The 13349-nt window shown below is 37.2% G+C and overlaps 1 protein-coding gene across 1 annotated transcript in view; it reads left to right on the top strand.

Moving 5' to 3' along the window:
- The window catches only part of SVEP1 (sushi, von Willebrand factor type A, EGF and pentraxin domain containing 1), a 186551-nt gene that overhangs the window by 157238 nt on the left and 15964 nt on the right, over nucleotides 1-13349 (top strand). Inside the window, exons 41-44 of the mRNA XM_024757284.1 lie at nucleotides 1621-1776; nucleotides 6392-6455; nucleotides 7831-8004; nucleotides 9869-10045. Coding sequence (XP_024613052.1) covers nucleotides 1621-1776; nucleotides 6392-6455; nucleotides 7831-8004; nucleotides 9869-10045 — 571 coding nt within the window. The remainder of the gene's footprint in view (nucleotides 1-1620; nucleotides 1777-6391; nucleotides 6456-7830; nucleotides 8005-9868; nucleotides 10046-13349) is intronic.

The raw sequence follows: 13349 nt of genomic DNA on the forward strand, positions 1-13349 counted from the left end.
ATATATATGTAAGTGTATATTATACTATATGTGTGTGTGTGTGTGTAGATATATGTATATGTAAGTGTGTGGATATAGATATACATATATCCACACAGGCAGTATCTTGCTGTTCTGAAAAGAGAAAATGTCTCGTTTCCAACCATGTCAAAGAATTTGAGAAGTTTTTTGGTAGAAATATAATAAAATATATCTTTCTTTCCAATGGTCCCAGTTTTAAAAGTAAGAAAGTGCCAAGGGCAGGTGAAAAGTCACAAAGGTAAATAAAACGTTAAACTATCTATAACAAGAGATTCATGACAGATTAACTATGTGTATGGTCTACACATAGACTCTCTATGTGTAGAAATGAGGCCTAATCGTTACCAAATATGTTTCCAGTTTTAGTAGAAGAGCAAAGGTAGCAGAAACAAAAATTGGAGTCAAATTCTGCCTCTGCTTACTACTTGTGTCACTTTAATAAAGCTACTTAGAATTGCCAAGCTCCTATCAGTGTGGTATTAGTGTAAAATTCGGTAGAAGGGGAAATGAATGGAATGGAAGAAATAAGTCAAAAGTAGATCCTGATAAAGGAATCATCACAAGTCAGTGAAGAAAGGAATCATTAATAAACAAATCATTCTGATACAATGAAGGAACCACTAGGGAAAAAATTAATATATACCAAAATAAACTCCAGATATATCAAAAGAAAACAATACTGTGTAGCTTTTAAAAGTTAATAGTAATACCCAGAATCATTTGTGCAAAAAATATATTTATTGAAGCATTATTTACAGTATTGAAAAATTAGATACAATGTATATTTCTGACATTAGGGGAATGGTTAATTATGAGGCAGGCATCTATATATGTATATATATATATAAAATTATTTCTGGCTCATCTGTAGAATAAAGGGCTTAGCCTCAAGTCTTGTTTTAGACAGCTATTCAACTCATATGCTATTTCCTCAAAGAAAACAAAACAACATTAGCAAGAGAATAACAGTCTTCAAGGGAAACATCTGTGTACGCCTCACTATACCTGAAAAGAAGGCTGGAAAATGTTAATTCTAACTGCGGTGGTGAGGAAATAAAGTAAATGTATGTGTGTTTTTTTTTCTTTCTTTAACTATGTGACTTGCTCACAATATATGATAGAATGTTTTCAAGTATTCATGTTGGGAAGGGAGAAAAGGAAGCCATCTTTGTAAACTTTGGATCGTATGCCTGAAAGTTGCTGTTTCTCATCAACTTTAGATGAAAACGCAGAATTATGTAAAATATAAGGGTGTATTACTATAAGTCATGGAATATTTGTATCTACCATCCAGTCCTCATGCATCATAATGAAAACATACTTCTTGGTGTTCTTGATTTTTTAAAGGATTCTATGAGGAAGAAAATGCTTGTTTTGTGAGTTTCAGAAATGTCTAAAATTGTTTAGTGATGACTGTTAAAGCCATCTGATAATCAATGTGCGTTTTTTAAGGCCAAAGAAAATAAGTGGCAGAAGTAGGACCAAGTTCTAGGTCCTCTGACTATCATTTGCGGATTATTCTGTTTTACAGCCAATATTTGCAGACTTCTTCATTCATGTGTACTGATTTCTAAATGTAACTTATAACTTGTTACTTAGATTGATGGCACCTGGGAGCCACCATTTTCTGATGAATCCTGCAGTCCAGTTTCTTGTGGGAAACCTGAAAGTCCAGAACATGGGTTTGTGTTTGGCAGTGAATACAGCTTTGAAAGCATGATTATTTATCACTGTGAAAGTGGTTATGAATTAGAGGTAAGCGAACAAATTGTTTAACTAGCATTAATTTGTTTTTCCAATATACTTAGGAATATTTTTAGTGTTATGCCATTTTGTTTCACTGATTTGGGTCCTAAAAGGCTTTTCTATACTTTGTTGCCTTATATTTTAGCACTCTCTGAGAAATATTTAAAGTGACTTAGAATTTTAAAAAGCAAAGTAAGTCTCAAAGAATCAAAGCCGTGAAAAAAAGAGGAACTTTGTGTACCAGCCACAAGACCTTAGTTGGTCATTTAAACCTGTGTTTTCGCCTCCTATTAATTGTATTCTGCACAGTCCATCCGTCACTGTGGGGAGGCAACCATAAGAATTTAGTTATACAGAGCTAGGGTTTCCTCGAGCAATGGGCCCAAATACCTTGGAAGGTTTTTGATTGAGATTCCAGGTTCCCACAAGGCAGGTGTGGCCTGAAAAAATCCCCAGAGCAGTTCTAACCAAATACCATGATAGGTCTCAAGACCACGCTTGCCTGGTTTGTAATATTAAAATCGCATCAGAAGCACCTATTTACTTTGGTGTGAATGCTGCAGTCAGTTTTGCTAAAAGCATGATCACACATCATCAGACTTGAACTTTAAGAGGCCTGTTTTATATTACATAATGTTGTCCTTTGGTTTCTCGGGAAACTTCTTTCCTGTTTTGCTGTTATAATGGTATTAAATGTAGGTTTTGCAGAAGTATGCATTGCCAGTGATTTGTTAAATGTGTATAGCGTGTTCCATTTTTTTTCTACTGACCATAGAACCAGAGAATTTTCATAAGACAGGTCCATGAAAGCTGCAACTAGGCTTAGGTGGATCTTGTTTTATTTCCTCAAAAGATTTTTTTTTTTTTAAAAGGTCGGGGGAAAGAAGGATGGTAATGTAATAGTTATTGCAGTTGAAGAGTTTCTCTGTTTTTGAAACTCAGTTGCTCTTCATGTGAGAGTACTAATCTTGCAATTTGTTAAGAAGGAAAGTGGTATAAAATCTAAACAAATATATAGCAAACTGATGGGTCATTAAATTTGAGGAAGTAGATCATTTACCTTAAAAATTTTGGTAATATCCCAGTGTTAACCACAAAATGGAGAGAGATGCTTTAACAGTTGTTCTTATTCCAAGCTACATGTTTGAATCACCTGAGAAAGTTTTTCTAAATATTAATGTCCAGTTACTTACAGAAATAACCAAGTCCAGGTCTGGAACATGAAATGTAAAAGATTAGCCTAGAAAAGCTTATCATATGAGTTAGGAAGGAACCTATCAAAGGTGACATGTTAAAAAAAAAACTCAGGAGCCAATTGGATGAGTCTTCCACAGGCCAAGATGAGACCATTTTAGCATCAATAAGGGGTAATAACTTTAATGGACTGAAACACATCAAATACGTCATGAATGGCAGTAGACTCACAATGATACTAGAAGAAAATTAGTTGGTAACTTTTAGGGGATGCCCATGAGCAAATTCATTAGTTTGAAAACACAACGAAAGGAGGAAAAGTATCTTTTCAATGCTAACTGGATGACTAAGTAACCAAATAGTAGATGAAATCAGTCAATAATGATAGAATTCAAATCTCAGAATTTGCAACTTTTATGAATTAATGGATTTAGATTATCATCATCATGGCTACTGATGTCAGAAAAAAAAATATAGGCACCCAGACATTATAATGCCTCTGGATGGAAAAACACACCATTAGGGAAAAGTCTTACCAAAAACAGAACTGTTGAATTTGAATTTTTGCATTTTTAACAGGTGCCCCAGATACCAAAGGTCAATGGCTGGAAAAGTGGTTAAGAATAGGGACTTGGTCCCAGCAGACCTCTGTTACAGGCTCTCTGCTCTTGCTGGATGAAAGATGTTGGGGAACTGACTGAATCTCTCTGAGTCTCTGTTTCATCCCATCTGTAGTAGAAATGCCATAACCACCTTTGCAAAGTTACTGCAAGGACTGGAGATAAAAGAAAGTGGCAAGCACCACCCTTTATGCATTGTCTGAGTTCAGTAGAGGGTAGTTATTATCATTACTCCTAGTATGCATATTATTACCAAAATCAGACAAAGCAATTAATACAACTAATGTAAATCATGTTAAAATTTTCTAATAGGTAAATAAATTATCATTTTTATGTAAGGTAAACAACTTCTTTGAGTCATCTAAATCTCAAAAATTTTACTACACATACAGTCTTCTCGAAGCAAAAATTACTACAGGCGGGCTTCCCTGGTGGCGCAGTGGTTGAGAGTCCGCCTGCTGATGCAGGGGACACAAGTTCATGCCCCGGTCCGGGAAGATCCCACATGCCGCGGAGCGGCTGGGCCCATGAGCCATGGCCGCTGAGCCTGCACGTCCGGAGCCTGTGCTCCGCAATGGGAAATCACTACAGGCAACTGAGAAATAAATCAAAATAACTCAAAAATGAGATAGTCGTGTTCTAAAATCGCTGGTAGTGAGCAATAAAGTGGTATCTATGATTCTAAAACTTACTATAACTATCTAACTTAATTGTTGATTAAAGATACATTATGTCAAAAATAGTAACTTGATGCTAATCTGTATCTAAAACTCCAGATAAAAAACAAAACAAAAGCAAGATAAATAAAGGGATAGAGAGAGAAAAAAGAAAGAAGGAAAAGCATGATAAAATTTGCAACTTACTAAGGAGGGAACCAACAGATGGTGTTTGATTTTTTTTTTTTACAGCAATAATTACAGAAAATAGAGTTGAGTTTTTTTGGGAACAAAAATTGACATAATTGAAACAGAATATTATGTGAATTATTGGAAGAAAAAGGAAAATATCTTAGTGGGAAAAATGCTAACCTGTTGACTAAAATTAGCTACTTGAGTGTAGTCCACTCTGGAAGTACCCAAATAGGGAGCTGGCTTTGATGGCTTGTCATATACTTCCTCAAAAGTAATAAAGAGGGCTTCCCTGGTGGCACAGTGGTTGAGAGTCCACCTGCCGATGCAGGGGACACAGGTTCATGCCCCGGTCCGGGAAGATCCCACATGCCGCGGAGCGGCTGGGCCCGTGAGCCATGGCCGCTGAGCCTGCGCATCCGGAGCCTGTGCTCCGCAACGGGAGAGGCCACAGCAGTGAGAGGCCCGCGTACCGCAAAAAAAAAAAAAGTAATAAAGAATAATTCACAAACTAGAATAGTATATTTTCCTGTGCATACATAAGTATATAAACACAACAAAAGTACAGCAAATGTTAACAGGGTTTATCTCTGAATGAAGAACCCTAGAATCCTTTGTACTTTTCTTTCATGTTTTCCAGCCTTTCTGTAGTCAAAACATATTATTTTTTCAATAAGAAGAAAATAATGAATATATATTTTTTAAAAATTTAATTTTATTGGTTCAGTTATTTTCTTGGAAAGTCAGGAGAGTATCCTTCCATCAAAGTCAATGGATTTTTTATACGTAAAGATGTGTCAGTAATTAAACTGATAGCTCAAAGTAAATACCTTTGAATAGAAGATTAAGGATAAAAGACATCAGTCAATCAGATAAAAACCAAAGTAGAGGTGATTGCTCCTTTTCAGACATCTTGCTAATTTAGAACACAGCTTCAAGAGGATATGTATCCAAAGAGCTCTGAGGATTGAAAAGCCATGAGACAAAATCCATGTGCTAAGGTTCATATACTTGACTTAGGGTCAAGCCCCTTAATACATTACTTGGAACCTAATCTTTTTTTTTTAACATATAATGTTAGAGAATTTTATTTATCTTATGATTCCATAGTAAATTAGGAATTTAAAACACGGGAAAAGGTTATCATTGGGAACACTGATGATTACAGTAAAAGATAAACAACAAAGAAAGAGGCAGCAAGGTCGCATAAAAATTATATCCAGAAATAAAAACCCAGTAATCTTAGCCTAGCTCAGCCCATAATAACTCTAGGGGGCGCAGACAGCCTGTATAGCCCCCAAGGGCTATGGGATATTGGAAAATATACCAAACGTGCATTGAATAACAACTATAAATGTTTTTTTAAGTAAATTACATTGTTTTTACTCTATTTCTGAAGGCAGGGAAATAAATTTTAGAAAGATTTTTACTCAAAATATTTAAAATTTTCCTTGCTCGGGACCTTAATAGGGTAGGTTTATCTTTAATGGATACGTTATATTGTCAAAAAGTCAATCCTGATACCAATAAGATATCTTGACATGTTTCATGTCCAAGGGTATAAATAAACTAATTCACCTTCTTTGCTGTACCTCTCAGGTATTAAAGAATAAATTTAAGTCAAAATATTTTTAAGTATCCTAAGCAAATATACCTCTGACGTTTCAGACACATTCTTCATCAGTCTTTGCTATTGGTTATAATTAGTTATCATTTAAACAAAAAGTGAAACCAAGTCTGCACCTTAATTACACTCATCAGCCAGAATACGAATTCTGAGGTAATTTGATGAAAACATTTTTGGAAGTTTAAATCTCCCTCTTAAACTATATTTATTTAATGAATTTATTTAGCATTCCAGTGCCAAGTGTTTCAAGTTCACATCTGAGGTGACTTTGCATTCCCTTAGTTTTTATTATAGAGGTACCATCTTGTCAATGACCTGTGTTCATTGATTCACAGGGGAACAGGAAACGGGTCTGTCAGGAGAACGGACAGTGGAGTGGAGGGGTGGCAACGTGCAAAAGTAAGTCAAATGACACTTAGTCCCCAAAACGATACTAAGGACACAAAATAACAATGTGGCCACATTTTCTTTATAAGTCATTTTTGTAATTAAAAAAAAAAAATTGACTCCGTGAACTGCATGAGAACCTTTTACGGGCTTTTGCTCAAGGGCACCAAAGCAATAGAAGGGTGAAACACTGTGGTAGAGATTAATGATTAAACTGCAATAGAGCACAAGATTGCTGACCCTGGAATGGCAAACATTTTGTTTAGAAACTAGTTAATTATTGAGTTTACCTGACTTTTTATGGGTTTTTCCCCAAAATAATGATAAATTAGAAGGCTTAGAGCTGTTGCCTTGGTAACAGTCCTGGGCAATACTGACATCTTCTTAAAATGATGTTGGTACCACTGTCCAATAAATGAATATTCACACTGTCTGTGGAACTTTCATTAACTCATTGTATGAGAACAGTCAAGTGTATCTAGCAGGATGTGGGTGAATACGGGTGACTCTGTTCCTAGGATATGGCTCATATTAACTCCTCTGCCGAAAGACAATGTATGTAAATACAATAGTTACAAACCAATCAAAACGGCAGGCTTAAAAATGTTTTTCTCTTAATAATTCTGGAGGAGTCATCAAATTTTCAAACTAGAAGGGGCCTCTTGAATAATATAGTCCAGACCCTTGAGTTGACCAATGAGTGAAAACGGGCTGGGAGAGGGCGATGTGACCTGCCCAGTATCAGAAATCAAGTTAGTGGTGGAGCTAACACTAGGACTTGGGGTACCTGAATCTTTGTTCACTGCTGTTTCAACCATACTGTCTAGTGTAGATTAATCAGTTGATTTTGTATGCAATAGGAATCTTAAGTCTTTTAAGCAATATCATATGGCTGAAATTCAATGGGGAATATGACTTTTTAGTTCTAAAAAAGAACCGTGTGTGCGTGTGTGTGTGTACATAAACACATACATAAACATTGAGTAACATCTCAAGTCACAGAAAGGCATCATTGGGCATTCCCAGTAATAGCATTTTTTTATCTCAGTTGTTCATTATCAAAAAGTGTGTGAACGTACCTGCAGGGTGAAAGGAGAGGAGAATGAAAAGGAAACACCTATGTCTGCAATAGGAAACTGCTATGGTGCCAGAGAGGGGATTGTTTCCGTTTTGCAGCAGGTTTAATTCAAACTACAATGATAATGGTTTGAATAGTTTCTATCTCTGAAATGCAAGATAGTAAGAAAATGTTCTGTATGGATCCTGTTACTCTGTGGTTTTCTTTTCTTTTTCTTTCTAAATGATTAAATAAGTGATACAAGTTCTTTGCAGAAGGAAAGAGGATTGGGAAAATCACTTAAGATAAAGCTTTTCTTTTTCTTTTTAGAGACCAAGTGTGAAGCTCCACTTGGGTTTCTGAATGGGAAAGCTGAAGTTGAAAACAGTACTGCTGGACCCAGCGTGGTGTATTCCTGCAACAGAGGCTACAGCCTTGAAGGGGCACCCGAGGCCTCCTGCACGGAAAATGGGACTTGGAGCCACCCAGTTCCTCTCTGCAAACGTGTGTGTTGACCTTAGGAGGGGATTAAATCAGATTCAGTCATGGACATATACACACTAACAAACGTAGTAAAGTAGATAGCTAGTGGGCAGCAGCCGCATGGCACAGGGATATTGGCTCGGTGCTTTGTGGCAGCCTGGAGGGGTGGGATAGGGAGGGTGGGAGGGAGGGAGACGCAAGAGGGAAGACATATGGGAACATATGTATATGTATAACTGATTCACTTTGTTATGGGGCAGAAACTAACACACCATTGTAAAGCAATTATACCCCAATAAAGATGTTAAAAAAAAAATCAGATTCAGTTTTCTAATTAGTTTCCCAAATGTCTAAACCATGGTGGAAAATTCACCTATAGGTGAGATTGGCCCAGAGAAAGAAATCTGTGCATATCCAAACCAAATACTATGGGGTATTTTTTTTTAACATCTTTATTGGAATATAATTGCTTTATAATGTTGTGCTAGTTTCTGTTGTAGATGTTGAGCTGCATGAACTGCTTGTGTGTTTTGGAGATTAATCCTTTGTCAGCTGCTTCATTTGCAAATAGTTTCTCCCATTCTGAGGGTTGAATTTTCATCTTGTTCGTCTTGTATATGGTTTCCTTTGCTGTGCAAAAGCTTTGAAGTTTCATTAGGTCCCATTTGTTTATTTTTGTTTTTATTTCCATTACTCTAGGAGGTGGATAGTTGTTTTGGCTATTCAGGGTCTATTGTGTTTCCATACAAATTGTGAAATTTTTTGTTCTAGTTCTGTGAAAATGGCCGTTGGTAGTTTGAGAGAGATTGCATTGAATCTGTAGATTGCTTTGGGTCATTTTTCATTTTCACAGTGTTGATTCTTCCAATCCAAGAACATGGTATATCTCTCTATCTGTTTGTATCATCTTTAATTTCTTTCATCAGTGTCTTGTAGTTTTCTGCATACAGATCTTTTGTCTCCTTAGCTAGGTTTATTCCTAGGTATTTTATTCTTTTTGTTGCATTGGTAAATGAGAGTGTTTCCTTAATTTCTCTTTCAGATTTTTCGTTGTTAGTGTATAGGAATGCAAGAGATTTCTGTGCATCAATTTTGTATCCTGCTACTCTACCAAATTCATTAATTAGCTCTAGTAGTTTTCTGGTAGCATCTTTAGGATTCCCTATATATAGTATCTTGTCATCTGCAAACAGCGACAGTTTTACTTCTTTTCTGATTTGGATTCCTTTTATTTCTTTTTCTTCTCTAATTGCTGTGGCTAAAACTTCCAAAACTATATTGAATAATAGTGGTGAGAGTGGGCAACCTTGTCTTTTTCCTGATCTTAGAGGAAATGTTTTCAGTTTTTCACCATTGAGAATGATGTTTGCTGTGGGTTTGTCGTATATGGCCTTTATTATGTTGAGGTAGGTTCCCTGTATGCCTAGTTTCTGGAGAGTTTTTATCATAAATGGGTGTTGAATTTTGTTAAAAGCTTTTTCTGCATCTGTTGAGATGATCACATGGTTTTCCTCCTTCAGTTTGTTAATGTGGTGTATCACATGGATTGATTTACGTATATTGAAGAATCCTTGCATTCCTGGGATAAACCCCACTTGATCATGGTGTATGATCCTTTTAATGTGTTGTTGGATGCTGTTTGCTAGTATTTTGTTGAGGATTTTGGCATCTATGTTCATCAGTGCTATTGGCCTGTAGTTTTCTTTTTTTGTGACATCTTTGTCCGGTTTTGGTATCAGGGTGATGGTGTGAAGTTCTGTATTTTTAAGCCTTATATTATCATTACTGAGAACCCAGCTCCAGCAGGGCTAATGCTCTGCCTTCAAAGAAACAAACTCAGAAAAGAGGGAAAATACCAGTACACATTTTCTTTTATTTTTAACAGCAAATCCATGCCCTGTCCCTTTTGTGATCCCTGAGAATGCTGTGCTTTCTGAAAAGGAGTTTTATGTCGATCAGAACGTATCTATCAGGTGTAGGGAAGGCTTCCTGCTCCAGGGCCAAAGCATCATCACCTGCAACCCTGACGAGACATGGACACAGACAAGTGCCAGATGTGAAAGTAAGTCAACACATGGGATCCAGTGAATTTCATTAGTGGGAAGTGTTTTCTCATCTTTGGGAGATTATTTTCAATCAGGCAACTTACATGTAGATATTTAGAACTCTGTCTTATCATGGTCATCAACTTCTGTCTTGCTACTTAAAAAAATTTTTTTTTTTAATTTAAAATCCAAACATAAAAACACAGTCCAGAACTAGACTAAAACCTACCTGACCAGAATTTACTGAACAGGTCTACAAAACGTGCTCTTCTAAGAGTGAGCAGGATATTAAATCTAAAATACCTTTTTTTCTCCACGCTGTCAGAGTCCCCAAACTCTCCTTTAATGGGCTATGCATGATTTGCAATACAAAAATTATTTCACCGTGGTTCTCCAGCTTAAGTGGATATCAGAACCACCTAGAGGGCTTGTTAAAAACAGATTGCTGGGAGACTTCCCTGGTGGTCCAGTGGTTAAGACTCCGTGCTTCCAATGCAGGGGGCCCGAGTTCAATCCCTGGTCAGGGAACTAGATCCCACATGCTGCAACTAAGACCTGGTGCAGCATGCATGCATGCATACATATGTAAATAAATAAATATTTAAAAAAATTTTTAAAAAGCAGATTGCTGGGCCCATCCTAGAGCGTCTGATTCAATAGGTCTGGAGTGAGGCCTGAGAATTTGCATCTTTAACAGTTTCCCAGATGTTGCTGATGGCAATACTGCTGGTGCTGGAACCACAACTGGAAAACCTCTGGGCTAGCACCATGCTGATACCTAACACACAGTCTGGCAGCATCTCTTGTTGCCCTGTGATAACTCTCGACATTATTCTGCTTTTTTAAATATTTTAATTTACATAAGGTTTTGCTTTTTTTTTCTTTTATTGAAGTATAGTAGTTATACAATGTTGTGTTAGTTTCGGGTGGACAGCAAACTGATTCAGTTACAAATATCTATATATATATATTCTTTTTCAGATTCTTTTCCAGTATAGGTTATTACAAGATATTGAATATAGTACCCTGTGCTACTTTATATATAGTAGTGTGTATCTGTTAATCCCAAATTCCTAAGTTTTCCCTCCCCCTCCTTTCCCTTTAGTAACCATAAGATTGTTTTATATGTCTGTGGGTCTGTTTCTGTTTTATAAATAAGTTCACTTGTATCATTTCTTAGATTCCACATATAAGCGATATCATATGATATTTGTCTTTCTCTGTCTGACTTAGCTTCACTTAGGGTGATAATCTCTAGTGCTGCAAAAGGCATTATTTCATTCTTTTTTATAGAATTCTTGACATTTCTTAACACACGTAAAGCATCTTTCTTGCCCAATATCCTGCCCTCCTTTGTGGTCCAGGCTACTCCCTCTACAGCAGTCAACTAACAAATATTCATCGAGTCTAACCAAATGTGCGGTAATGGGCTACATAGTATAAAACTATGTTATGCCTACAGTGGTCTTCATCTTCGGAACACTTGCACTTTAATTAATGAGATTAAAAACGTGTATATGGGGGCTTTCCTGGTGGCGCAGTGGTTGAGAGTCTGCCTGCCGATGCAGGAGACATGGGTTCGTTCCCCGGTCCGGGAAGATCCCACAGGCCGCAGAGCAGCTTATGCCCGTGAGCCATGGCCGCTGAGCCGGTGCGTCCGGAGCCTGTGCTCCGCAACGGGAAAGGCCACAACAGTGAGAGGCCCCTGTACCGCAAAAAAAAAAAAATGTGCTTATGAAGGCAATGGGGATTCTGAAATCAGAGAAAACCTGGGTTTGAGTTCTGTCCTCAAAACTTTCTAATTCTAAACTTATGCTAGTGCCCTAACTTCTCTGAACTTTGGAGTTCTCATTTGTAAATAGCACCAATAATTCCTGTCTTATAGGTTTGTTTTGAAAAATGAATTGGTATATATTTGTGATATGTCCTGATAGGAAGAGCTGTAAAGTAGCCCCAAATCCTTGACTTTTCAGCTAGCAGCCTACTGCAGCATTAGAATTTTGATTTTACTCCAGAAAAGTGTGTATCATACTTTTAGCTGGGATTTGGGTCCCAACTCCTTATGAAATCTACCCCTAGTCAAGTGAGAAGAACTAAGTATGTATAAGCCTTGACTGTCTAGGCTCCTTTAAAGCCATCAGCCTGAACTAAAGCAGGCCAAGTGGCCCGATTCTGCCCACATATCCTCACGTTGGCCTTAGCTCCCGGAGACTTACCACTCAGGGGACTGGAAGCGAGAGCCAGGAGAGACATGCATTTATTACAAATGTCCCTTCAGTGCATGCTTAATTATTCCTCAGTATTCTTGAGAAGATCCGGGGTTGCCTAGGAGAGGAGACAGTTTCCACAGTTGTTGTCCTCAATCCCTCTTTTGCATTTTCTGTTAGACAGGAAGTCTTTGGCTTAGAACAAATACCCTTCCTGAGGGACCAAAGCAGCCACCTTCCTCATCCTTTTCACCTCATCCTGCTATTTATCACTCTAAATCAGTGATTAAAACTTAGTGTGTATGAGAATCCTCTGGGGAGAGTATGTAAGATGCAGACTCAAAAGCTAGAAAGCCCAGAAGTTTGCATTTTTAATAAGAACCCAAGCTGATTCCCACATAGGTGGCCTGAAATCTGTGCTTTGACAACCACGTCTGTGAACCGTCAAGCTCACTGGTATCTTTTTACATGCTGTTCCCTCAACCTGGAAGCAACAGTCCTCTGATCCACTCAAGCTTTATGGCCTGGTCCAAAGGCCACTGTCGTTGTGATTCATACCCTGACAATCCTAAGGATAATTAGTTACATTCACCTCAATTTTTCTACAGTATGGCATCCGGACCTCTAATATAGCTCTTTTTAAGTTGTACGACAGTATTTCTTTGTCTATCTTCACCCATTTGTCTGAGCAAAGGTACAGCATTTTCTCCATTTATTTCTTTCCAGTTTCTGGTACACAGTATGCATTGATACATATTGGATATCTGACTGATTGAATTAATGTTTTTAACTACCTTAGAAGGAAAAGAAAATTTAGAAGAATCAGACAAATTGATCATCCCCTCTGGCAAGATTTTAATAGCATTATGACCACAAAGTGACCTTTTAGAAGCCAGTTCATGAAGACTCGTCTAAAAGTTAGCCTTATACAAACTGGATACTAATGAGAGTCCTGACTCCAATCCAGTCCTTGTCTGGAATTGGAGAAAACAGAAAAACTCTAGTTATCTAGTTTATTCTCTTGTAAAGTTCTCAAAGCAAAATTAGTTATAAACATTTTTATTTAAATTTTCAGTACATGCGCTTTTAAAAGAGAGGATTCTCCTTCAATCTT

Source organism: Neophocaena asiaeorientalis, unplaced genomic scaffold, assembly GCF_003031525.2.
Source record: "Neophocaena asiaeorientalis asiaeorientalis breed wild unplaced genomic scaffold, Neophocaena_asiaeorientalis_V1.1 scaffold432, whole genome shotgun sequence".
NCBI lineage: Eukaryota > Metazoa > Chordata > Mammalia > Artiodactyla > Phocoenidae > Neophocaena > Neophocaena asiaeorientalis.